At 32.1% G+C, this 27,888-nt stretch overlaps 1 protein-coding gene across 5 annotated transcripts; it reads right to left on the reverse strand.

The window, feature by feature from the left end:
• LOC129913162 (transmembrane protein 135-like) lies at positions 1–27,888 on the reverse strand. Of its 5 annotated transcripts, none has more exons than XM_055991707.1 (5): positions 27,744–27,888; positions 1,641–1,806; positions 790–1,581; positions 424–731; positions 1–358 (listed from the first exon to the last, which is right to left on the reverse strand). In XM_055991707.1, the coding sequence occupies exons 1-5, from the start codon at positions 27,878–27,880 to the stop codon at positions 238–240; spliced, it is 1,524 nt and encodes a 507-aa protein (XP_055847682.1). In that variant the 5' UTR covers positions 27,881–27,888; the 3' UTR covers positions 1–237. The 5 variants fall into 5 exon arrangements, with proteins under 5 accessions (XP_055847682.1, XP_055847686.1, XP_055847684.1 ...); XM_055991711.1 differs by having other exon boundaries at positions 3–358; positions 27,685–27,774; XM_055991709.1 differs by having other exon boundaries at positions 3–358; positions 27,363–27,764.

A 27,888-nucleotide genomic window follows, 5' to 3' on the forward strand; every position in this document is an offset into this window, starting at 1 on the left:
TTTTTATGAGTACATAGATACAAAAATATTATAACTTATTATTACATGTAAGTTTTATCTTTACGTGTTACTATTATACTAATAACAAAACACTTATATAAACATTAAAGTATTCCTTCAAAACATACATACATACATATTATAGATACATAATTATATCATCTTATTTCAAAAAAAAATCATTGGTAGGAGCTAAAACCTATATTAACATTATTCAACAACCACAAAATTAACAAATCAAGCACCCAATAGCTTTTTTGGTAGTTTTTCCGTTCCAGTTCGTTTCATAACTTCTCGAAGAGCAACACTTGATTCCAAGCCCCAGACATCAAGGAATGTTCTATTAAACATCCCAACTCTAAAGGATATTAAGAAAGCAAAAGAAATACTTAGCTGGTTAGAATAAACATGAAAATCTCTTACCGTCCTCCAGAGAGTGAATGTAGAAATTTGTAATAACTTGGACGCAGGTTGAGTGGCTCAATTATTGCTGCATGGAAAAGTGTTGCTGTACAGAAACAGTAAAGGAAAATTAAAAACCCTCGAACTTTTGGTAATTTCTTTTTGCTCTCTCCAAAGTTGTAGACGATTTGTAGACTTTTCCACATCACATATAGAGCAACGGTAATATCGGGGTATTGTGTAAATGCAATACTGCCAAATAATCCAGCTGGAATTGCGTATCGTGCATCATCTTTTCCCATGATATTCCGAAGAGTGCAAGAAACTCCCTAGGTAAGAAAAAAATTAATAACAACTGAAAACTTCACTTTAACAGAAATTCTCTACCTTGTACAGGAAGGAAAAACTTCCCAAAAATATACCTAATCCGAGGGTTTTTGCATCGAATATATTCTTCTGTAGGTTCATTCGTCCTGATAGAATTTTTCTTGCATTCAAGACAATTTTGAGAACCACTTGAAGTCCTACTCCACCAATAAAGGGCTTCACACCTCCCATTAATGCATACTGTAAACAGCCTTCACGGTGTGGACAGCAGTCATGTTTCCCTTTCAGCCATCGAAGACACATAAGATAAGTCCGAACTGCTCTGGAAATACTCGTGTTGTTAACACTTTCTGGTCCGACGGCAGCCGGAGTCACCATTGGACGTTCTTTTTCAGTCATACACTCCTCATCCTTTCCAACGAATATTCGTAAAATATCAAATATCGAATCTTTACAGTGTTCTGTGTTGTGGAGACCCAAACGGTAGAGATACAACAAAACCGATACACTCACACCGAAAATTATGGCTTGACCCTTAGGAATTGACTTGACAAAACCACGAGATTCAGCCATCCGCCATATTGTTTCTGTTGCAACATTTGCCACATAGAGAGCAAGTAATGGCCTTCTTACAGGCCTTTCGATGTAAATAGCAGTAAGACTGGCCAAATATGCCGGTAGGAAAGTATTAGATAGAAAGTAGAATTTTCCAATAACATTTCTGAACAAACAAACGTAAAGGACAAATGTAAAGCTGTTAGTGGAAAGAAATGCAGTCGACTGTATGATTCCGAGCAGTGTTCTTTTGAGGTCGAGTTGTGTGGGAATTCGGTGCCGCATTACAAGGGAAAGCTGTGAAAAAGCAGATTGATTTCTGAGAGCTGACAAATTAAATATAAAACTAGAATTACTGCGTAGACAATTGCGTATATTCTTATACTTTGTGGAACACTATTTATAAGAATGTCAGCGGTGGAAACTGTGCAGCTGTCTGTCCAAGGGTGTAAAAACTCCCTGCAGGTGCAAAAGATCGGCGAAAATTTGCTTTGAACATTTGTCATGATTTTTCTTGCCTTTCTGTAAAAAAAATATAAAGAATAGTATAATAACTCAATTTATAAGTTCAAATGATATCAACTCCAAAAATGTTTATAAAGCGTTTCGCCCAGGTACGACAGTGGGATCATCAGTTATATAATTCGTACCCTTACTAAGAAGCCTTATAATATGCACAGTAGATGACGCATCCATGGGGGCAAGCCTTGTCGTGGCGGATGGGCTTACGGTGACTACTACTATGAAGCTTAGAGCAATGCGATCGCGAAACTTGGTTTTGCAGAAGGGCCTCCCATGGTCGAAGCGGAGTAGGCTTTTGCTACTAATTACCCCCCCAACGAAGGAGTGTTCCCACTAAGGCACTCCCAACAAATGACGGTAGCGGAAGAATTCAATTTAAGAATCAACGGTAGCGTCACCAGTTCCAGTAAGGCCGAACTACTTGGTGAACACTTTATACGAGCTACTCAGACATATTCAGAGCACAGGTCTATAAGGAGCGGCTTAGCCAACCTCTCGTCCTTGGAGTCATCAAAGGGCCTGGCCCTCCAGGTTGGGGGGCTTCTGCCGCCGGGGTAACTGTCCGACCAGAAGTAGGATGTAGTTTTGGAACGACGACAAGCCTCGGATACGGACGGATTTACTGATGACGACCCTAGCAAACGAAATAAGGACAATGAATTTCGGATCTGCACGTGGAATGTAAGGTCCCTTAACAGATCACGTGCAGCCGAACAATTAGCGGAGGCCCTCGACTGCTATAAGGCAGGTATTACTGCCATCCAAGAAATAAGATGGCAAGGGCCGGGCAAGAGAAAATTGAAGACCCATGACATCTACTTCGGCGACTGCAACCGGCGACAGGGCACATTTGGATGTATATTTGTCATCGGAGGCAGACTCAGGCAGAACGTCCTGTGTTTTAACTGCGTCAACGAGCGCCTCACCACGATCCGCATAAAGGCTAAATTCACCAACATAAGCCTGATATGTGCACACGCCCCCATGGAAGAGAAAGACTATACCACCAAAGACAATTTCTACGAGCTCCTCGAAAAAACCTACGAGCAAATCCCAAGCTATGATATTAAAATTAATCTGGGAGATTTTAATGCAAAGCTAGGAAGAGAAGATATCTTTGGAAGCACAGTCGGAAAGCATAGCCTGCACGACAACACATCCGATAACGGTTTCAGGCTAGTCGACTTTGCTGCGGGGCAAAATGTTGTCATAGCAAGTACGCGTTTCCCGCATCTCAAGATTCATAAAGGGACATGGAAATCTCCAGATCAATCAACCGTCAACCAGATTGACCATATTGCGATCGACGCTAGACATTCCTCCAGTATTATGGACGTCCGAACGTTCCGAGGAGCCAACATTGACTCTGACCACTACCTGGTTGTAGTCAATGTACGGATGCGGATTTCCAGACCATCGCCAACACAGGGAAATACTGTGAGGAAGTTTAACGTCGGACGACTACAATCGCAAGAGATTGCCAGGTCCTATTCCGATCGCGTCTCGAATAACCTCTTAAGAAGTCCTACGCCGCCAGCAGCAAGTATAGATAACCAGTGGCAGCACTGCCAAGAAGCCATTACAGATGCCGCCGTTGAAGTGCTGGGTTTCACAAGGCCACCAAAACGAAACCCCTGGTTTGATGCTGAATGCCGGCAAGCACATGACGCTAAACAGAAAGCATACAAAGTGGCGCTGCACAGAAGGACCAGAGCTGCCAATGAGCTCTACAAGCGGAAAAGAACAGAGGAACATCGGCTCCTCAAGAGAAAAAAGAGGCAACACGAGAAAGAAGCGATCGTGGAAATAAACGGATGCTATAACAGGAATGAAGTTCGTAAGTTTTACCAGAAGGTAAAAAGATCATCTCAGGGGTATAAACCTAGAACTGAAGCCTGCAAACACCAACAGGGAAACATCTTAGTAGAGACGCAAGCGATGCTGAGAATAAGGAAAGAACACTTCTGCAATCTCTACAATGGCGATGACGAAGCCAACCCCGCCCAAAGATTGATTGCACCATTCAATATCGATGAAGGCCAACATTTCCGTCCCCCGGACCTGGAAGAAGTAAAGGCAGTCATATCCAAGCTTAAGTCAAACAAAGCCGCTGGAGCTGACGGCCTTGCTGCCGAACTATTTAAAGCAGCAGGTTAGGAGTATGCACCAGCTCAACTGCCGAATATGGTCGGAGTAAAGCATGCCCATAGAATGGAATCTCAGCATCGTATGCCCGATCCTTAAGAAAGGAGACCCTCTAACCTGCGCCAACTACAGATGAATCAGCCTCCTTAACATCGCCTATAAGATCCTCTCTGCCGTACTATGTGAGCGTCTGAAGCCGTTCGTCAACAATCTGATAGGTCCTTATCAGTGTGGCTTTAGACCAGGAAAGTCCACCAACGATCAAATATTCACATTACGGCAGATCTTGGAAAAAACCCAGGAACAACAAATCGATAATCTCTGTAGATACTGTCATACGCGGCTTTAAAATCGATGAACAGGTGGTGTCATCGATTTTAAAGCCGCGTATGACAGTATCTACAGAGATTAATTGTATAGAGCTATGTCTAGTTTTGGCATCCTTGCAAAGCTCGTCCGGCTGTGCAGGATGACGATGGTGAATGCACGCCGCTCCGTCAGAGTCGGTAAAGACCTAACCGAAGCACTGTCATGCGACTTTTTTAACATAGTTCTTGAAAGAATTATACAGAACTCAAACGTCAACACCAGAGGCACCATCTTTCAAAAGTCCGTTCAGCTGCTTGCATATGCCGACGATATTGACATAATCGGAAGAACTCAGCGTGATGTCAATGGCGCTTTTGTAAGCATCGAAGCTTATGCGGCAAAAATGGGTTTAAAGGTCAATGAGGGCAAAACCAAGTATATGCTGTCGTCAAAAAAGGACATTCAACATCGACGCATTGGACAAAACGTCATTATCGACAGCCATAACTTCGAGGTAGTAAAGGACTTCGTCTACCTGGGCTCCGCTATAAACACAGACAACAACATCAGCGCTGAAATCAAACGGAGAATTACTCTTGCCAACCGCTGCTACTTTGGTTTGAGAAGCCAACTGACCAGCAAAGCCCTCTCTCGAGCAACTAAGGTGTCCCTGTAAAAGACCCTTATGATCCCAGTCCTGCTATATGGTGCAGAAGCATGGACTTTAACGAAGGCGGATGAAAACATCTTGGATTGCTTCGAGAGAAAAGTTCTTCGTGCGATTTGGTCCCGTATGTATTAATGGTGATTGGAGAAGAAGATATAACAACGAACTTTACGGATTGTACAAGGACACTAACCTAGCCAAAAGAGTTAAAGTGCAGCGCCTGAGATGGCACGTTGAGCGCATGGACAACAATGCTCCGGCCCGGAAAGTTTTCGACTCCAACCCAGAGGGACGGCGCAGTAGAGGAAGACCTCAATCAACTTGGCGTGCGAAACTGGAAGCAGCGAGCTAAAGATAGAGCTGGCTGGCGAAGTTTGTTGGTTGAGGCCCAAATCCACAGCGGATTGTAGCTGCCTTACGGCGCTGGTCACCCTAAGTAAGTAAATAAGATATAAGAAAGTCCAAAAAACCAGAGAATTCCTTTCTTATAGCAGTGTTTTCTTATAGAAAAAGTGTATATAAGAAAGAAAATTTCTTATATAAATAAAATATGTATAAGAAAGAAAATATCTTATGTAAATACAATTGCGTATAAGAAATAAAATTTGTCATAGCATATTTGTTTGGTTTTTTTAGAAAATGTATTTCTTTTCTTAGATGACATTTTTAAATCTCAACAAACGAACACTAAACAATGTTTAGGTTGTTTTTTTCTTTCTTGCTCATCCTTAGTTTATCAATTTTTTGGCGGCTCAATAAGGGTGGGTTCAAAAATTTTGTGGAAGTTACACTTTTCATCATTTGCATGTTTATACTGGAGACTTTCTTATAGACGTTTTATTATAGAGATTTTATATCAGAACAAGTTTGTAATATCAGTGTTTTTCTTATAAACGTTTTTCTTATATGAGGTAAATTTTACACACAATTTTATGAGAACGTGCATGGTGTTTTGAAATATCTGTCTTATATGCGTGTTTTTGTTATATGAGACTTTTTACTGAATAATAATTGAATAATTTTTTGTACAGAATATTGCAATGGAGCAAAATATAAGATATTTAAAATAATTTTTATATTTAACACTAAAAAATTTTAACCAAATTTGTGGCCTCGACCGGATCGCGAATCTTCAAGGACGTCTGGTGGGGGTAATGTCGTGGTTAAAACGTCTGGCACTAATTTATTTTGTATCAAGAGGTAGTGGTGATTTAAAAAGAGTTACCACCAGACGGTTATACATCTTGCAAAAAATAACATTCTGACTTTTGTATGAAAATCGCTATTTCGCGAATCTTCAAGGACGCCTGGTGCGGGTAATGCCGTGGTTAAAACGTCTGGTACTAATTTATTTTTTATCAAGAGGTAGTGGTGATTTAAAAAGAGTTATCACTAGACGGTTATACATCTTGCAAAAAATAATATTCTGACTTTTGTATGAAAATCGCTATTTCGCGAGCCTTCAAGGACGTCTGACAAGGGTAATGCCGTGAATAAAACGTCTGGGACCGAGCTTTTTGAAATCAAGGTATCGCCCTCTATCGGCTCTATTTGAATTATAGTAGTTATATACTCGACACAAAAATCGAAAAAAAAAGCATTTTTCAACTCCCCATAAACCATAGAATGCCGTGAAATAAACCAGCCAGACTTTCGAATTCTTCATCAGGACGCTATTACCAACACATACATACATATGAACCATTTTCGGTTATCCATAAACTCCCAAAATCTGCTGTGGGCTCTCTGTCTAATTAGTTTTAGCCATAAGAAAAAATTTCAATTTCCCTCTAGGGAATCACCCAAAACTGCTTACTACCAAGTTTGAAGAAAATCACATCACTCGTTTAGGCTTTAGCTCGAGACAGAATTGCCGGAGCGACTTTTTTGGCATTCCTCAACATGTTGCCTCGAGTTCGATTTTTTTAGAATCCTAAACTTGCCCTAAAGTACCTATGTATATCGCAAGTAAAAAGGTAAGACAACAATCAGAAATGAAATTACTATACCTAATAGATAATGCAAAAAAAGTGGGTCCTGGAAGTCCATCCGCCTGTATGTCTGTCTGTATAAGGAGCTAAAGCATAAACGGATGGACCGATTAACATCAAACTTATTCAGCCCTATCGGCAATCTCACGTGAGAAATTTCCCCGGGAGTAGGTTTTCGCTCCCGGGAATTTTTCTCCTTATCGGCAATCTCCATCGGAATTTCGTTTTCGGGAAAGAAGTACAGCCAACTTAACAAAACAAAAAAACCTTCGAACACATGTCTTCGAAAATTTTGACAACTCTAATTTGATTGTATTTAGTGCACAAAAACAATTAAAATGTTTAATAGTCAATATTTATATAATTTTTTTCTTTGGTGTTGATTTGTGGATTTTTATTCAATAATTTTTTTTTAATTTTTTGCCCAACTTATTACTTTGTTTGTTTCTTCAGATGGACATGTAATTAGTTTTGTGTTTGCAATTTTAATTAAAGAATCAATCAATAAAGTTTCTTAAGCTTTGTTTTTTTTTTTTTGACATGATAAACAAATAACTGAAATAAATTGAGGCATTCCACATAATTTGATCATTTCTTCGACCAAAGCAGCAAACTAATGCTCTCGGAATGGTCTCCTTTAGTTCCATGCTTTTTTTAAGGTTTTCTTATATTTTATTTTTGTCTACTATTTTGCGTTATCCAGTTGCAATATCATTTGCTTTTTATTGGATTAAGGAAGTAAATAATTTAATATTTTTAACAGAATATTTTGAAAGAAAAACACGTCCATTTTGGCTTCAAAAAATCTGTTCCCCATAAAAAATATGATAGAAATACTTCGGGGGAGAAACTTCATTCCCGATAGGTATTTTTGTGTGGGAATTTTTTCCTAGGAAATTTTTCCATTCAAAAAGTATTGCCGATACCGATTTTTCGGAATAGAGAAATTTTTCCAGGGAAATTGTATTGCCGATAGGGCTGATTATGTAGCATTTTTTAGAGACTCTCCAGAGAGGTTTTGAATAAATTTTTTTGGATCAACAATAATCATGTCATATACCATACCTACCAACTTCGGAAAAGCTTAATTTTCTTTAACGGCACCAACGATCTTGTTTATAAAAAATTCAAACATTAATTTTCAGGCAAGGTCTATATTTTCATGGACAATTTTTGTTTTCGAAAATAATTATTAACGGTGCCATGCCAAGTTTGAAGAGAATTGATCCATTCGTTTAGGCTATAGCTTCTTAAACAGACAACGATTCGAGTCCCAGGTTCGATTCCTGTCGAGGCGTAATTATTTTTTTTTATTTTAATGAAAAAAATTAATGTTTTTTAATATTTTTCTTCACAAGAAACCATTATTTTCATCATTTACTAAAATGTTCGTGGTAATTTAGAATAAAATGTAGTTCGCCGCTCGTCTTGAAAAAGACGTTTTCAATCATTGAAATTTCAAAATATAAAAATTTTCAAATCAATTTGATAAGAAATTCAAAATTTCTTATCAAATATAATCTACAAAATCAAGTTAAGTTTAAAACTAAACCTAAATTTAAATTTACCATTAAATAATACTTAACCTAAATTAATCTTTTGAACAAACTGACTATAAATATTACTAAGTCCTTCACAATCAGATCTTCTATTTACCGTATTATCGGGATCTAATATACATATGTAACATTTCTATTAACATTCTCTTACTATAATGTTTTTCTGTGTCTAAAATATCTACGTCAGTGAAATTTGGTGGGAGCGTATCGAAATCCCGCTTTTTATAATCCCGTTTTTCGAAAATCCCGAAAAAAAAGTTTCAAAATCCCGTCTACTAAAATACCGATTTTTTAAATCTTAAACCGTCTTCTGAAATCCCGCATTTTAAAATCCCGTCAAATCCCGAAAATTCCGTTTTTTACAAGATACATGCTTAATGCATAAATAAAAAATCATAAGAAATAGACAAAAAATTAGTAAAACCCACAGAAAACAAAATGATTAAAACTTTAAATTGAGTTCACAGGTAAAAGAAATTTTATTTAATTAAATATCAAACTTTTGAAATGCATCCAAATATAAGTTGAAATATAATTACATAAATGAAATTTCTTTTGATTGTGTAGTTTGTACTTAATTTAAGGTATTGTAATCATTTTAAGTTATTATAAATCTATGAGATTATCACGATTTGATTGTTCTTCGGAAACTTAAAAGTAAATATTAGTTTGTGAATTGATTTCTTTTTAATATTACATTGTTAACTTTTTCGTATTTTTTTTTTTATATGTCATATTTTTTTGTTAAAGGTTATAATTAGCTAAATGCGCTTTGAAAAATCTCTCATTTTTAATTTGTTTTAATTTTTCACTATCCCGATTTTGCAACCAAAACTAGAGATGGGTAGTTCCGGAGCCAAATAGTTCCCGGAACTAGTTCCTCACTCGGAACTAGTTCCACTCGTTCCACAAAATTAATTTAAACAGTTCCATCGTTCCGACACAGCCACACACAAAAGAAAGAAGAAGAGGAACAAGAAACAAAACGAAAGCGGACATGTCTCTGTCTCTGTTTGAAATACACAATACACACACGCATGCCATAGAATTCTCATCCAAAGCCAACACACATGGATGCGAACGAGTTGAGCGCCAAAAATTCACAAACCAAAACCACTACTACACTCTTATGAATCATGCTCATGGACATGGAACTACATTAATAGTTCCAGTTTCATGTCTTCCATCAGGAAAAATAATTGGATTGGGGACAAAATCCCGAAAACCGAAATCCCGAAAACCCAAAATCCCGAAAACCCGAAATCCCGAAAACCCAAAATCCCGAAAACCCAAAATCCCGAAAACCCAAAATCCCGAAAACCCAGAATCCCGAAAACCCAAAATCCCGAAAACCCAATATCCCGAAAACCCAAAATCCCGAAAACCCAGAATCCCGAAAACCCAAAATCCCGAATGGGATCCCGAAATCCCGAAAAATTATATAAAATGAAAAATTTGCGCAAATTCGGGAATTCGGTTTCGAAAACAATCCTAAGTGTAAAATTAGTGTGTTAATACGTAAAAAAGTGTATGTATGATTCCGTTAATATCTCTTTTTACATGATTTTAAGTTCTTATTGTGCTTTCAGCAAAGCTATGATTGAGGATTGAGTTAAGTTGGAAAAATCGTTGAACTAAAATCAAAAGAATTATGAGTTTTAATATTTAACTTATAATAATGTATGTTTAAATTGTTTTTTAATTGGTTTTAATTTTATGTTTCAGTTAAAATTTTAGTGAAACACAATTTCGAAGAGTTTTTTATTTTTTCTGTTTTATTTTCGGGATTTTGGCCTTTCTGGATTTTGGGTTTTCGGGATTTTGGTTTTTCGGGATTCTGGGTTTTCCGGATTTTGGGTTTTCGGGATTCTGGGTTTTCGGGATTTCGGGTTTTCGGGATTTTGGGTTTTCGGGATTTTGGGTTTTCGGGATTCTGGGTTTTCGGGATTTTGGGTTTTCTGGATTTTGGTCTTTCTGGATTTTGGATTTCGGGATTCTGTCCGTCTCCCAAAATAATTCAATTTCATACTATTTCTTTTTTTGATGCATTTTCTCGAAAAAAAAAACTCAAATTCTTGATAGTTCCACGGAACTAGTTCCAGGAACTATAAGGAAAAAATATTCAATATCATGCTATTCCTGAAAAAAACTCAAATTCTTGATAGTTCCGCTGAACTAGTTCCAGGAACTAGTTCCGACCGAAAAAAGAACCGTTCCATGTTCGTTCCGGCTTTGGAACTGTTTTGCGCATCTCTAACCAAAACTAGTTGTTTTATACAACAACTAGTTTTGATTGCAAAATCGGGATAGTAAAAAACGGGATTATAAAAAGCGGGATTATGAAAAACGGGATTTTAAAAGCGGGATTTTAAAAAGCGGGATATCGAACCCAACCCAAATTTGGTCTATGACCCTCATCAATACAATGCAAAGCTAAAGCTGTTTTTTGCGAATGTCCGCTATTTATATCAGATCTATGACCAGCTATACGATTCTTTAGTTTTTGCATTGATGTACCCACATAAACTGAAGGACAATAATTTGTCCCATCTCCTAAACATTTTATTTTATAGACAATATTAGATTTTTTTATTTTTAGAAAGTTTACCTTTTAAATTCGAAAACAATGAAGTTCTTAGAATATTTGCCGACTTAAAAGCAATGCGAACATTTTCTTTATTTCTTATAGGAGCGTTTAAAATTCTATTTGAAAGATGGGGAATATATTGAACACTTCTGTAAGAAAATTGTGTAACATTTGTTACTTAATTTGTCTGAACCAAAGGATTGAAATATTGATTCAATAATGTTCCTATTATATTCAAAGGAAAGGAATTGGAAAGTAAAGTATCCGTAATTATTTTAATGTTTTTTTCGCGAAAGACAATGTCACTAATACTCAATACTCTATTAACGAAATTTTTTGCTGTTTTGATTATAACTTGTTTAGGCTGTTTAGAATTGTAATTAATAAGACGACCTGAAGATGTTGGTTTCGTATACCAATCAAATATGTATTAATCGATTATTTCTTCTTATCACTAGCACATCAAGATATGGAAGTTTTCCATTATTTTCAAACTCAACTGTGAACTGAATTTTCGGATAAAATGCAAGCAAAGCAAAAGAAATCAAATTGCATATTCTTTCAATTAAAAAATTAAAAACGCAAACCCTTAAATACCTCTAAACGTGAAAAAATGGTCTTACACATACCACTATTCAAGTGACGCAAAATAAACAGTTTTTTGTGAAGGAATGCGAAAAAACGCAACTTGTAGCCATATAGTTTCTGTTTTAAGTTTTTCATTTTTACAACATTGTTTATTAAAAGTTCCTCTTTGAAAACGCAAGACCAAAAATCTGCTTCGCTACCAAAATGTCAATGGCTTTTTTGTTAACCAAAATTCTTGTGTTTCTATTCAAGTGACGCAAAGTGTATATCTCCGTACATATTATGTAAACAAAAAGTTGGCATTTTCTCTAAAAACTATCGCCTTCGTGATTTTTTTATGAATTTCGGACTTTCCTGAAAATAGTTTTTCAGGAATTCCTGAAATTATTTTTTTTAATTATTAAACAATTGTCACCTTAACGATTAAATTTGATCGTTTCTTTTTTTTTAATTAAATAAAATAAATCGACAAATGTAAAGTGCTTCTTAATTCTCCGTCTTTTCCAACATACACATAACATATATAAGAATAATTTGTTTGCCAAGTAAATTTGATTCGAAGACCTTCAATCTTCTTAAAATTCGCTTCATACTGCTTTTATAATCAACTTTAAGTTGTTAGTCATTAAAAACAAAGTAAATAAATACCTAAAAGCTTTTTTTTAATGTCACTTTGGTGATTAAACCTTAGTTGATAAGCCGAAATGATAGAAAATTACTCTTAAAAATTTGAATAAGTTTTAATTGCACAAAAGTATGTAAATATACAGAATGAAACAACGCGCAAACCACACTCAATTCAAGTTTTAAACAAACAAAACTAGTTTAATTGTGAAAGCACAATCAAATTATTTCAATTTGTATCAATTGGCTAAAGTATACATACATAAAATTGATTTTTATATGTAATCTCAACGTTTGAATATTTCTTATTGTTTCAAAAAGTATAGATTAAATAATATGAGAAACCAAAAGAACTTTAGATTACCGCATATCTTAAAGTAGATTTAAATGTATTTCGGTTTAGTTTTTTCTGATTATTTCAATCGATTGTATAAGGATAAGATAAGGTTCTCACAGCGTTTTAGTTGATTTTAGTAACATAAATAGGGGATATGCTGGCAAGATGGGGTACTTAAGTATACTTTTCTAATGGATTTTAGTGTGCTGATTTTGAGTCCCAACTCAAAAAATTTCGGTCAGCTCTGTGGTCGAATTACGGCACACGATTACGATCATACGTTAAGGTTTTGACTCTGTCTCTATTTAATTATACGAAAACGATAGGGACACATAGCAACCATTCGTTAACGAACGTATCCGGTAATTCGACCCCTGGTTTTTGAGAAATAGTAGTTTTTTTGAGATTAAAAAAAAAAAACTGATCTTGTGATCCTTTAATGCGATTATCTCAAAATCCTGACGTGATAGAAAAGAGAACATATTTTTTGACTTCGGATTCTAACTCAGCTGAAAAACTATAAGAAAATTATACTTTTGTTCCTATAAGAAAAAAATCTGAAGCTTTACAAGGCAGTTTTGCGAATGGTTTATTACAAATAAGATATTTCTAAATAGAAAAATAGTATATAAAATTACAAAACCCGTAAAAATTTTGTTTAATGTATTTTATGATGCTTTCTTTACATATTTGACTTTTTAAATATAATGGGCGTTGATATTTTACATTTTCTATAATTAAGGTGTTTTTTTTCATGTGGGATTAACTAAAAACTACATAATTTAGATATTTTTGCTCTTTTTGTCAATAATTAGTATCTTAAAATGTGTTTAAACTTTTCTTAATAAATGCGAATTTGGTATCATATGACAGATCATGTTATGAGAAATAACTCCTCCAAATTTGAGCTTAATCATTTAAAAAATATTATCATTTTTTCATATCAATTTCTCATTCCAAATTATTGAAAAATATTAAATAAAAAATTCTTAATTTAAAGGCGCTTTGTGTTTTTTCGAAGTAAAATGTATGATTTACTGATAAAATTTGATCGGCACTAAGATTTTACTTCACATAGTTTGGGAGAAAATAACAAAACAATTATATCACCTATAATAGAAAAAATAATATCACCACTATTTTGTAAAGAATATTCACTTTCAATAATGTTTTGAAAAAAGAAAGAAAATACTTAAAATAATAAAAATAAAAAAAAAGAAAAGGAAAGAAATAGGTTTCATTATAATAAACTAGAACGTAAAATCTAGTCAACATTGATATTTTAATTGTCAAAGTGAAATTTTCACTAATCACTTAAACTTAAAAAAATGTCAAAATGATATTTTAATTGTCAAAGTGGATAGTCTAAAAACTGTTACGGTACTTAAAATATTAAAATCAAACACCAAAAAACATGCAAAAATTTCGAATCCGTAACAAAAGTGTGAAAACAAAAAGTATTCACGACTTTTTGTATGAGGTAGGAAAGTATGAACAGATAAAAGTATTCAAGGAAAAATGTATGCGCGACAAAAGTTCGAAAAATAGAAAACTATTATTTTGACTGGGTTTTGATCTGGCAATAGTTACAAAGAGAAATGAGAATTTGCGAAAACAAATGTGGTGATGGACAATAAATTGAATCACCCTAATGAAAAAAAAAAAAAAATTTTTTCATTAGGGTGATTCAACGCTTCATCGATAATTTGGTCAAAATAATATCGACGTTGAATTTTTTCGAATTCCACGAGCAACTGTAGAAGATAAAATTTTTTAGAGCCACCCTAATACAAAAAAATTAATATAAACTCATTGTATAGGTATAAAAAAACAGGATTTAGAAATTTTCTGTTTCATTAAAATCTAAATTCTTCGAAAAATGAAAAAAAGTAACATTTTTTGCACCACCCTAATTAATATGTTTGCCTTTCAATTTTTTTTTACAATACATATTTACATTTTTTAACAATAAAAACATCGAATCAAGAGCAAAATAAACTTCTTCGGGAGATCTGCAGCCATATAATTGCAATATGCCCGACGGACGTTGACGACATAAATGACGTTCATGAACACCAGTACTGCAGTTGGACTAAGTTAGTCCGATCGCAGATCTTACTTTATGAACACGACTAACGCAGGCCTAAGTTAGGCAGACGTTTATGAAAACACCCTATACCAAACTAAGTATTTTCTTAAATCGCTAATTGGTATCAACCATGCAGATAGATAAACCAAAAATAAAAGATTTTCTTACAAAAAAACTAGTTTTGTTTTTAACTTTTTCGAATTAGACAAAACATTTTTGGATTCGGTTTTCTATTTTGAAAACAAAATTAGAACTTACATAGAACTTTGTTCTTTTTTTATGTTGTAACTTTGAAAACTGTTTTTTTTTTTCAAAAATCATTCCTGAAAACAGTTTTATTTAATAACAAAATGAATTAAAAATTTATTGGCTTTACAAGAAGTGATAGCACGTCGTTGTGAGTATAACCGTTGATTTTTAATAATGTTTTTTCCAAGCTAAGCTCGTCTAAACGAAGGGGAATAGAACTCTCCCTCTCCTCTACGATTTTTTTTCTTGTCCCAATCCGACCTACATGCACTATCTTTTTAGAACCTTGTGATTCAACGTACCTACATTAGAGTGGGCCGAAAAACACTTTTTTTCGAATTTCAAATCGTAATAGCGCGGAAAAGTTGCGAATGGTGATGACTAATAAGGGTTTAAAAAATAATCAAAATCAGTTCATATCTTCCGGTCGCGCATCGGCTCTGAAGTATGAAAAAATTTTTAAAAAATGGTATTTTTACAAAAAAAAATTTACCACCCTAACATATTATTTTTTGAACATTATAGCTTTAAAAAACTCTCATGTGAGCTAAATATTAAGCAGAAAAAAAAATTGGCTCAAATTGATTAAGGACTTCGGTGGCACATGTGTTTCAAATTTTGTCAAAAATGGCAAAAATCATATTTTTGCGATATTTTTTTTCCTTTTTATAAACTATTTTTAAAATTATTATTTTTACCAAATAAGAATTAAAAATGAAGTTGACACAATCAGTGAAAGCCGTGAAGTCGCTGAATATATAAAAATCTTTCGGTCAATTACGCTTTGGCTATTTATTAATCTCTTTGCCGCACAGTGGTGCCTTTGGTGCTTTTTTGGCTTCAAAAATCATTTTCACGGCCATTTCTTGATGAAAAGTCATGAAATTTAGAACACTGAAATATATAAGTATAAGATATACGAAAAAGCTACCAACTTTTTTTTTACTCAAAATGGTGGTCCCAAAATGGCGATCAGAATAAGCATTTATAGAATCTTCTTTTGCGAAACTGTTTATAAGCTAAAAATTTAGCTAATTGATGAAAAACAGATGTTCGACTTTTGAATTAGGTACAACTGTTCATATTTAATGAAAAAAAATTCAAACATTGTTGAAACAAAGTTCAAAAAGAGTCAAAATAGTAAACCGCACTTTCGACCTTTTTTTTGTGCTGTTTTTTGTTTCCTTTTGAAGTTAGCACAGTTTTTTTATCTTTTCATTTTTTTTCTTTCTTAATATCTACTTTTAAACATAGTTGGGAATTATATAAAGCCAAAATAGTCAATTTTTTATGAAAATAAAGAAGGAAGATATCAAAAATTGAGCTTTATAAACAAAAAATCAAAAAATAGCACAAAAAAAAGGTCGAAAGTGCGGTTTACTATTTTGACTCTTTTTGAACTTTGTTTCAACAATGTTTGAATTTTTTTTCATTAAATATGAACAGTTGTACCTAATTCAAAAGTCGAACATCTGTTTTTCATCAATTAGCTAAATTTTTAGCTTATAAACAGTTTCGCAAAAGAAGATTCTATAAATGCTTATTCTGATCGCCATTTTGGGACCACCATTTTGAGTAAAAAAAAAGTTGGTAGCTTTTTCGTATATCTTATACTTATATATTTCAGTGTTCTAAATTTCATGACTTTTCATCAAGAAATGGCCGTGAAAATGATTTTTGAAGCCAAAAAAGCACCAAAGGCACCACTGTGCGGCAAAGAGAATAATAAATAGCCAAAGCGTACTTGACCGAAAGATTTTTATATATTCAGCGACTTCACGGCTTTCACTGATTGTGTCAACTTCATTTTTAATTCTTATTTGGTAAAAATAATAATTTTAAAAATAGTTTATAAAAAGGAAAAAAAATATCGCAAAAATATGATTTTTGCCATTTTTGACAAATTTTGAAACACATGTGCCACCGAAGTCCTTAATCAATTTGAGCCAATTTTTTTTTCTGCTTAATATTTAGCTCACATGAGAGTTTTTTAAAGCTATAATGTTCAAAAAATAATATGTTAGGGTGGTAAATTTTTTTTTGTAAAAATACCATTTTTTAAAAATTTTTTCATACTTCAGAGCCGATGCGCGACCGGAAGATATGAACTGATTTTGATTATTTTTTAAACCCTTATTAGTCATCACCATTCGCAACTTTTCCGCGCTATTACGATTTGAAATTCGAAAAAAAGTGTTTTTCGGCCCACTCTAACCTACATACCTACATATAAAAAATACATAAATATAAAATTTCATTTTAACTTAACTAACTAAATAAATAACAATATATTGGCCGCGGGACGTCCACCTTCCATACAAATACTCCACTCTCCCTAATTAAAAAAATATAATCGAGCGCACGCTTAACCTTGCCTCGCTCATCGCAGCTGCGAGACTGAAAATTAAATTTAGACCTCGTATCCTTATGAATATCTATATACTCTCTTTTTTTCTGAGACCCCAGCCCTATCTAACAATAAATTCGTCTATTTATTCTTTTTTGACCAATCAGAATTGTCCATCGCCAAATTTGTTTTCGCAAATTCTCATTTCTCTTTGTAACTATTGCCAGATCAAAACCCAGTCAAAATAATAGTTTTCTATTTTTCGAACTTTTGTCGCGCATACTTTTTTCCTTGAATACTTTTATCTGTTCATACTTTCCTACCTCATACAAAAAGTCGTGAATACTTTTTGTTTTCACACTTTTGACGGGTTCCCAAAAATTTCATCTACGTTACAATGGAAAGCTCCATAAAAAGATATGAAATTAAAAAAAAAAAAAAAAACAACATAAAAAACAAAGAAAATTGGGTTTAATGCATAAATTCGGAGAAACGGTTGTCCAAAAATAAAAAGTTTTGGGGCAAACTAAACCTGTAATAAATTTTTGATTGGAATTTTTCGAATCAGACGTAGTTTGGCAAAGATAAAGATAAAGGGCTAAAAACGAGGAAATTACCTCTTAAGTTTTTCGACTTAACATGACCTCAGGGCTCAGGAATCCATGGTTTTCATTTGGGACACCATGAATATGTATATTTGCAGTTGCAAGTTCAAAAATTTAAAAATCCTTATATGCAGAAAGTTTTTTAAATATAAAACTTTAAACTTGGTTTGTGAGCTGGTTTTTTCTAAATTTTTTTTACAATTTTTTAAAGGGAAATCTTGAACTAATACCTATCAAAAATTGAGAAAAATATCAGATAAAAATAAACCAAAGTGCTTAAAATAAGAGCAAAAGGACTACCAAAATTACTCTTGTCAACGTACGCTTCGTCCTAAGCATTTATGTCGTAAGCATTGTGCTCTCCACGCCACCTTAAGTTGCTACAGTTCATGAATACAAATACATCTAACATACATAATGTACAGTTCTATAGTAAAATCTTTGTAAGCACTTACATTCAACCTATTTTAAAGCTTACATAAGGCAGCAGTGCTATTTTTGTAAATAAAAGCTTCATAAAAAAACATATCCTATGCAACAAATCTATGGAAAACCCTGATGATGAAGATTTGAAACAGCAGACACGCGTTTGTAATAACGATTAAAGCGATTCATGATAATCGCTTTGTTCCACATACGATTCAGGAATAATTCGCAAAGAGAAATCTTATTCTACTAAAAATTTTCTGCAACTTGACTTTGTGGGGATTTGCTAATTTATATATATCTGTGTTCAATAGAAAGTTTATTTTAATTTATTTTCCAGCAATTGATTTTTTAAATCAGAAAGTAATTACATTAATTTAGTTGTCCCTGTTTTTTTTTTAACAAATAGCATTAATTAATATGGGTATTGCATATTTTTGGTATAAAAAATGTGAAATTAAAACGTAAATACATGCTCTTTAAGCTATTAACTTACTATCTAACTATTGAGTATCAAAGTCAAGCCTATATGTGCCCTTAATTATGAAAGTGGACTAAGTCACATACGACCAAATCTAGCCTAAAAATAATTATTATTTAAAGGGTAATGTTTATTTGATAGGGAAATTGCAGTAAATATACTTCTTTATTGCTCCTTCAGTGATTTCATAAAAGAAATACAATTTAATCGTTATAAGAATATTATTATGTAAATTTTTTTTAAACAATGCAAAAAGTGACTTAGTCCACTCTCATAATCATCGGCACATATATTTAAACAGGATAATTAGCATAAAATGGATACATGGAAATGTAAGTTTGGCCAAAACAATGAATCGAAGTCAATTTCATTTTTTTTAATTTCGCTGTGCAATTATGACAGAGAAAAATGGTAATGAGACCACTCTACTTATCATAATTTTGTTGGTATAATTTATCTTTCGCTTAATAGCTCAGAAATTCTTCCAAAAATATTTAAAATTTTTCACAACAAATACATCAATTCTACAAGGATTCTTTTGAAATGATGTAAGACAAATACTTCTTCATAAGCCCAATAATTAAATATATTGCTATATTTTTACATTTTTTTCCACTTTGATAAATATTTATTTAAACTACAATTCTATATTCAACGAGTTATGAGAGTTGTTTGAGAAGAAAAATAAAACAACACTCAAATGGGTTGAAAAAAAAAACTACGATACACTAGGGCTCATTTTGAGGGTGCTACACGAAATTGCCTGCTCTCATTTGATTTTTGATTACACTGCCCAACACACAAAAATTTTCCAGACCGTTCTTTATCATTTCTTACTAAATTTAGGGTGCTGATTCCGAAAACAACTTTAGTTTTTTTTAACAGGTCTAGTTTTCAAATTATGCATACATGAAAAGGCATAGAAATTCATACAAATTTTTTTTGTTAATTTTTTTTTTAATTTAAAAAAAAAATTTTTTGTATTTTAATTTTACTTGGGGCCAATTTCTCAATAGTCAGATAAACCTCAGTTAGAGCTTATTCCTACGAATAAAAGTTTTTTTTATATTGACATTTATTCTTCTGATAGTCTGACGATTGAAAAATCAGGGCTTACTGAACCGAAATGCATAGCATTAGAAAAAAATTTTTCCAGCAAAACTTTAAAAACGCTTGTAATAATCAAATTTAAAAAAAAATAGTATGAAATTACTCCCGAAATGTGAAAAATGAAAATATCTAAAAAAAAAAAAAATAGAGCTCCTAGAAAGCAACCAGTGTGATTTTTAGGCTAAGTGAACCCAAATGTATTATATTCGATAAAAATTTGTCTGGAAAATGTTAACAAACTAGTTTTAATCAAAACTTTCAAACTAGTACGAAATTACCCCCAAAATATGGACAACTAAAAAATTAAAAAAAAAAAAATTGAGCTCCTAGAAACAAATTAATGTGATTTTTAGGTTCACCGACCCCAAATACATTAAGTTTAATATACATTTTTCTGGAAAATGTAGAGAGAAATGGAGTGTGACTAAAAAAAAACATCCATGTATTGGTTGCATCCCTATCAGAGGGTAGTGTAAAAGATATCGTAGTCGAGGTAATACGGAGACAATAAAAAAATATTATTTCATAATTAAAAAATATATTGAGTTTTCTTTAAAAAAAGTTGGATTGAGTTTTAAAAATTGTAATAAACGCTCAAAATAAAGATAACTTAAAAATTAGTATGATTCCTTCAAATATGAAAATATGAAAAATTAAATATTTCAAAAACTAGAGCTGCTAGAAAGAAACTAATATGATTTTTCAGATTACTGAACTCAAATCTATAAAATTTGATATAATTCCTTCTGGAAAATTTTGAAAAGTTGAAAATTGTTGGCCAGTGTTATCAACTTAAAATTTAACGAATTTCTAGAGCGAAATATGATTTTGTTTACAGGAATTCCAAATTTAATATCTATTATAATATTAATGCTGAAGGAATAGTAAAAAAAACACAAGTAAAAAAAAAACTTAGTTAGGAGTCCATAGTCGTCATTCAAGTTGAGATTGTCTCCACTTCCGTAAGTTGAAAAGTATCTTACTTTACGTTAACTTGACGCCCATACAACAATGCGATCAATACTTTACATGAAAAAAAAAAGAAATATTTAGTACTCATTTTGACTTCAAAGCTGAAACACAATCACGCTTTAGGGCGTCGCTTCGTTGCGTTACGTTGAGAAATCCTCAAAGCGCGCTTCTGTCACTTTGACTTTGAACAGCTGATTGCAACCTAAAATCTGCTGTCAAATAAAAAAACACAGTCACTCACAAAATTATTGGGCCAAGTCTTTATCTTGATTTAATTGTGAAAAATGAAAAAGGATATTAATGTGTTTAAAAAATGCATAGAAATTTGTTTATTCTTTAATCCTATAGTTATAAAAACAAAACCAATCAAAATATATTGTTTTTAACAATAAAACTCAGTCTAAAACATCATTGAATTTTTTTTGTTTTTAATACGTAAATTGTTTTGATTTAAAATATCTCGATGTCGTTTTTTTGTACAAAATCTATATAGAGAAATTAAAAAACACACATAGTTTTGCAATAATTTATTTTTTTTTATTCACATTTGGCGCAATAATAATGTGGGTGACTATGTCTGTTAAATGTCAGAAAGCGAGCAAAAGTTCAGTCTGGTTGAACTTTTGCTCGCTTTCTTACGTTTCCTTACGTTTGTCAAAAAAAGCGTACGTAAGAAAAGCGTCATTGTGTGAGGATACACAGATTTCCTATAGGGAAGTTCGAACATTTGTCCTTGTCTTCTCTTTCTATTTACAGTTACCATTTTGACGTTTTAAACTCGGCGAAAATCTAAACAAACCAGCAAAAACAAACCAACAAAACAAAAAAGCAAAAAATACAGCATAGAAATATATTTTAAATTCCGTAATTTTTTCGATTTTTAGACACTAAATTAAGTTATAGTAGAACGTTACTACCAAAAAAACACTTGAAATCGATTTGTATGAGTTTTTTTTACAAACAACAGTTCTTTAAAATTGTGCGCGTCCTTGAAAAATTTGGTTTGTTTTGATCTTCACCCAGTTTAGGAGATATTTTTTTCTATTTTCTTTTGTTCTTTTGGTACTGACAGATGAGCGAAATTCCGAATAGTTGAACTTTTCGCAGTTGTCAAAATCGACGGCAAAGCGTGATTGTGTTTCAGCTTTCAAGCCTTGCAACCTTCATGCTTCTAAAGAGGAGTTTTTTTTCTTTTTTACACACAGTTCACTTTCCCTCAACTTACAAAAAAAATTGAGAAAAATTGATATGTTTTTGTTAATAATGAGGTACATACTTTGTAACGGACCATATAATTTTCTTTGTTATTTTTTTACAAAATTTTGATTAGAAATAAAAAAAGAACGACTTTAACATACTTAAATTTTTGTTTTGAAAATCGAGACAAAAACTTGAAAACCTGGAGCTTAAATCGCCTTTACAAGTTGTTTATTTCATTTTAAGAGCGAATTCTAACTTTTTTGTTTTGATAATGTAGGTACCTCTACAAATAGTGCCTACATTTGATTTGTATTTAGCCATTTCCACACGAACAATTTCGTGCTACTGTTTCGTGTATTTTGTTTAAATTTGAACCCTTTTTGACTGAGGCCTCTATTTTTCATGAAATCTTTTTTTTTTCTGTCCTCCTTCTCAAAGTCTACGTAGGCAGCCCTGCTGTCAAGATTTGGATTTTTATTTACTTTCCGTAACTCTATCACTATCATCATAAAATTTCATACTTTAGGGAAAATAAACATAATATGGTGTTTGTCCAAAATAATTTTAAAAAATTCAGTTAAAACAAGCTAAGTAGAAAATATGTTGAATTTTGGAATATAAAACAAAAGGTGGAAGAAAGCTGGATATGAAAATAATGTGAATATAATAAATTGCCATGTTTTTTTTATAATTGTTCTGTTAATATGTTAATAACTATGTTAATATGTTCATGCCCCTGAAACACAATAACCACAGACGTGCCATGGAATTGTTGTGAATTTTTTATTAAGCGACGTACACGTACATCCCCCATGACCTATATGCCACAAGATCGGTGGCAGAAGGCAGAATGAAACTCAATCATAAAAGTTGTCTATTTCACGGTGCGACACTGAAAATACAAACGACGAATTACATACTGTAGGCTGTTCGTATTCAATAAAAAATATACTCCAATTTGTGCCTAAATACATATTCTTTCAGAATATAACCTTACTTTATTTTTTTGTTTGTTTTATTTTGCAAAAAAAATTAGTTAAAGTTGAAAAAATTGAGAAAAAAATCACTTTTTCAAGATTTATGGGATAAAAACCTACACTTAATTTATTTAAACAATAGACTTATATACATCATGAAATCCTCTTTCCAAAAACATATAACAAATTGAGAGTTTTTAGAAAAATGACTGAGATATTGATAGATTACATCGTAAGGTCTGTAAAAATGGTTTTTTGTAAATAAAAACAAAATGGAGGGTTCCAAAAATATAACAAAAATATTTTTAAGCATTATTCGACCATACGAACAGCCTCCACTATATAATTTCTCGGGTGTATTTTTTTTTTTTTTATTTTTTAGCACAGTGTTATTAGTATTCACAATACGTAAGAGTTACCTACCATTGGTATGCTACCTTTTAAAACTACTCCTTTTTCTATTGTTTTTGTAAAAGAATTTTCAGAAGACTTTGAGGGATGATTCTTGGGTATATTCTAAAAAAAAAATTGTTCTACAGTAACTCTCTATCTGCAAAGTTGATACCCTTTAGCGATGATTTAAGAAAACGCTTACTTTGGCATGCCTTTACTCATGTTAATGTTAATAACTCCATTAGTACTTATGATAAAAACTTCATTTATATCTTGATTTTTAGAAAAAATGCTATTCTTTGTACCTAAATGTTAAAATCTTATTTAGTTGCTCAGATATTAATTTTTAAATGGAATTCTTTTTTTCTTACCCATGATAATTTTTGACTTTGGGCCGATTTTCTTCGATAAAAGTGTTATAAACATAGTGTTTTATAAATTTTTTCTTATGAAGAAAACAATAATGAACAAAAATGTTGTAAACAAGTTTGCCAGAAAACTCATACTGATATTTAGGAAAACCTGGTAAAATCTCTAAAAAAATGTGTTTTTTTGATTTAGCCAAAAATGGGTATGAATTAAAAATTTATTTTTGTAGTTTAAGTTTATTTCTGTTTACAACAATTATTTAAAGTGTGCTCCTTGATTTTGTGTGCTTAATAAAGCACGTTTTTTGGATTTTATTGGGAATATTAGTTTATTCTATCTATTTTCCCTTTTTTAACGATGGTTCAGAGAATACATTCTCCTTGTTCCACAAGAAGTGCTATTGATGTCATATAAGTAACGCTTTTCACTCCTATTCTTTAAAAAAGATAATATTTTGCAGTTTGGAGAACTTCCAAATCATTGAACAGATCCATTTCTTTCCATCGAATGATAACCGTAATCTTCATCAGCCAATCTTAAAATTCGTGCCCTTAGTGAAGCGTCATCTTGTTCGTAATATGAAGTAGCTAATTGAATCAGTGAAATATCCTGGATTGTATCTGGTAAATCATATTGGAGAACCTCCTTGAATTAATATTAGCAATAAAATCCAAAAAAAAAAACGGGCTCTATCAAGCCCACAAAATCAAGAAGAGCTTTTTAAATAATTGTTGTTACTAGGTCTTAAACAGAAATAAACTTAAACTACAAAAATAAATTTTAAAATTAAATTGACTAAAGCAAAAAAACAAATTTTTTAGAGATTTTACCTGGTGCAGGTTTTCCTAAATATCATAAAATCATAAAATCTACGAGTTTTCTGGCAAACTTGTTAACAACATTTTTGTTCATTATTGTTTTCTTCATAAGAATAAAATTATAAAACACTATGTTAATAACACATTTATCGAAGAAAATTGGCCCCAAAGTCAAAAATTATCATGGGTAAGAAAAAAATAATTCCATTTAAAAATTAATATCTGAGATTTTAACATTTTTTAAAACCATAATACATTAAGGCATACCAAAGTAAGCGTTTTCTTAAATCATCGCTAAAGGGTATCAACTTTGCAGATAGAAAGTTACTGTAGAACAATTTTTTTCTTAGAATATACCCAAGAATCATCCCTCAAAGTCTTCTTATCTCATCCGGGACACCCTGAAAAAAAGGGGGTGCTTGGCTGCTTGGGGAAAAAAGTAAAAAAAATATTTTTTTTTCTTTTAAGTTAACAATTACTTGAAAGTTAGTGTTGTTTCTGGGGCCACTTCGAAGTAAATTTCGTCAAGAGGTAGTACACAGAGTTTTTATATGCATTCTTGCTTATTAATTATTATTTTTAATTATTTCTCACATTTTTTTTCGAAAAAAAAAATATCTTATATGTTTTATAAAGACAAGTAGGTAAAACTCAAATAAAATATTTTTTTTTCAATAAATATTTTTTTTAAATTAAGATTACCTACAAAACCTAAAATTAAAATGTTACCAGCACCCTCTTGCGCTTAAGACAGCCAATTGAAATTTCAAAAAGTTAATTTTATAGATAAGGACTCAGTTATAGCTATCAGTAAAATCCGTCATTAAAAATTTTATTTTGCTATTTTGAATACTTTAAACTTTTATGTTGGACAAAATATTGATGAAATAAGTGGAAAACATATTGCCACTAATATTTCCAAAATGAAACAATGCGTATCGTGTTAAATTTTAATAAGAAATCCATGTTATAAATTTTACTGACGAAATTTCATTTTACTGAACAGCTGACTGCCAAATGCCAAACAAAATTCCATTTCGTTTTACTGATGGCGTTTCATATTTTTACTGTTCCGGTGAATCATTAAAAAAATTACTGATGCATGCAATGATCAGTAAAAATGATTTGTAAAAAAATTGTTTGGGGAGCGAATTGCCGGGTTCAACGCATCATCTTAAGTTTAGATTTTTTTTGACGTTGAACGCAAAAAATCATCTGATTTTCAGGTGACATTAACGAAGAATCTACTTTTTTTCTTTAATTGGATTGACTTTAAAAAAAGAACGTTTTTTTTCTAGGATAATAAAAATAGTTCAAGTGATTGTAAAAAAAGAGTTACTCATTAATATTTTCAGTGAGATCACTTTAGTATTTGTTAAAATTATTTTGTTGGATTGCTATCCACTTAAGAATGTTTAATTTTGCTTTGGTCCCCAACTTCATTAAGTTTTTTTATTTCCTCATTTATTTTCATTATTCCATTCATCATTCCATCCATATGCATTAGGGTGGGTCAAAAAAATCGAAATTCATTTTTGATTATTTGGTACTCCGAAAAATCGATTGTCTACCACAATAGAAGCTTGACGTAAAAATAGAATATTGCGAAGCGGAGGTCCTTTCCATTAATATTAAGAGCTCATATTTGGTGTGTATATTCTAGAGATGTCTAGCAATCGATTTTTCAAAATCGAATTTTGATTTTTTTTGACCCACCCTAATATGTATTGTAATATCATATCATCAAATAACAATAACACCACAACAAATGTCCAAACACAAAATAAATATAAACAAATCCATTTATAATTTGTATTAAAATCACAAAGTTCAATTTTGGTGTGTAGCACATTTGGTATGTTTACCAACTTCAACAACACAAACACACCCATCTGAATTTTCAGATAAAAATTTCCACTAGAAAATCGTAACAAAATGTCAAAAAACGTAACTAAATGCCGCATAACTTTTTATGACATCTGACCAATCAGAGCCTCTGAAAATTCAGATCTTAAGTTTAGATTGTCTGCGTTCTGTATATAAAATCTATAGTACTATCACGAAGTGAAATTTTTTAGTTTGTTCGTTACCTGAGTGGTCGTGATAGCTATAACTGAGGCCCAAGTGGAACAAATTTAGAGGGTGGCCCGACCGAAAATCGAAAAAATATTTTTTGGACCACACTAACGTACAGATACACCCAACAAAATAAATTTTTGCTCGCATTTTCAGCTTTTAATTACTCACGGAACCGTGCATTCAAAATTAGGAACTTCATTTTCATTAAAAATGCGTTTCGTTTAGAGTAGAGTACACAATTCAACGTTTGATTACTGAGGCCATGACCCAAAACTGAAGGGCAGTTCGAACAAAAATTAAAATGAAACAGACGAACTAGTGGCCAGCATGAAAAATAAACTTAAGGAGCAATGATTTTAGAACATGAAAACAAAACAATGGAATAAATATCATTTTAACCGGAAAGGGTACCAAACAAGTTATGTGGTTATAAATGTTTATGTCATTTACTAGGAATTAGGGTAGAAAATGGTTTCGAAATAACTAGGTACTTAGTTTGTCGTAGAACAAACTTAAACACGTTCGTTTATTTACCTTAACACGACAGTTCATCATGGTTATTTAAAAAATTTAATTGACAAAAATAAATAAATTAGCAAAACAACATATGAAATAGTCCACATATGAACCTTACCATACAAAAAATTAAAGCGTAGAGTTCGTACCCCTTAAGACTAACTAGTAGCTTTAATTATAGAACTAATTTGCTTATATTTTTTACATCGGACGATAAAGAATTTCCAAAGATTATTGTTTATATGATTTCCCTAGCCAAACACTTGTTTTATAACCCTGTAATTGGATTATTTATGTCCAAAGTTTCCTCAACGTACGGTTCTTTGTTTTGATTTAAGCTATTTCTAAAAAAACTTCACAAGCACATAGCAACATTGTACTGACCAGTGACCAATATAAGTTTATATATAATTGGTAAATAATTTATTTTAATCGCATACCACAAATAATTGACAAAAAATTAAAACTTTTAAGAAAAAAAAATTGGTTTTCACTTTACTTTGGTTTGAACTGTTTGACAGAGAGTGGTTGTGCAAAATTAAAATCAGCTGTTTCTCTACTTTTTGTTTGGATATCTAGTTTGTGGTAGATGGCGCTACTTTTATTTAAAACAGGGTGCTTCAATTTTGCATTCATTTGAACCC

Source organism: Episyrphus balteatus, chromosome 3, assembly GCF_945859705.1.
Source record: "Episyrphus balteatus chromosome 3, idEpiBalt1.1, whole genome shotgun sequence".
Taxonomy (NCBI): domain Eukaryota; kingdom Metazoa; phylum Arthropoda; class Insecta; order Diptera; family Syrphidae; genus Episyrphus; species Episyrphus balteatus.

Bases quoted from the DNA above. Each gene is read 5' to 3' on its own strand.
- LOC129913162 (XM_055991707.1), bottom strand. From the start codon at position 27,880: ATGAATGCAAAATTGAAGCACCCTGTTTTAAATAAAAGTAGCGCCATC. The intron at 732-789 runs GTAGAGAATTTC...TTTCTTACCTAG, and splicing joins GTTTTTCCTTCCTGTACAAG to GGAGTTTCTTGCACTCTTCG. The intron at 359-423 runs GTAAGAGATTTT...AATATCCTTTAG, and splicing joins CATTCACTCTCTGGAGGACG to AGTTGGGATGTTTAATAGAA.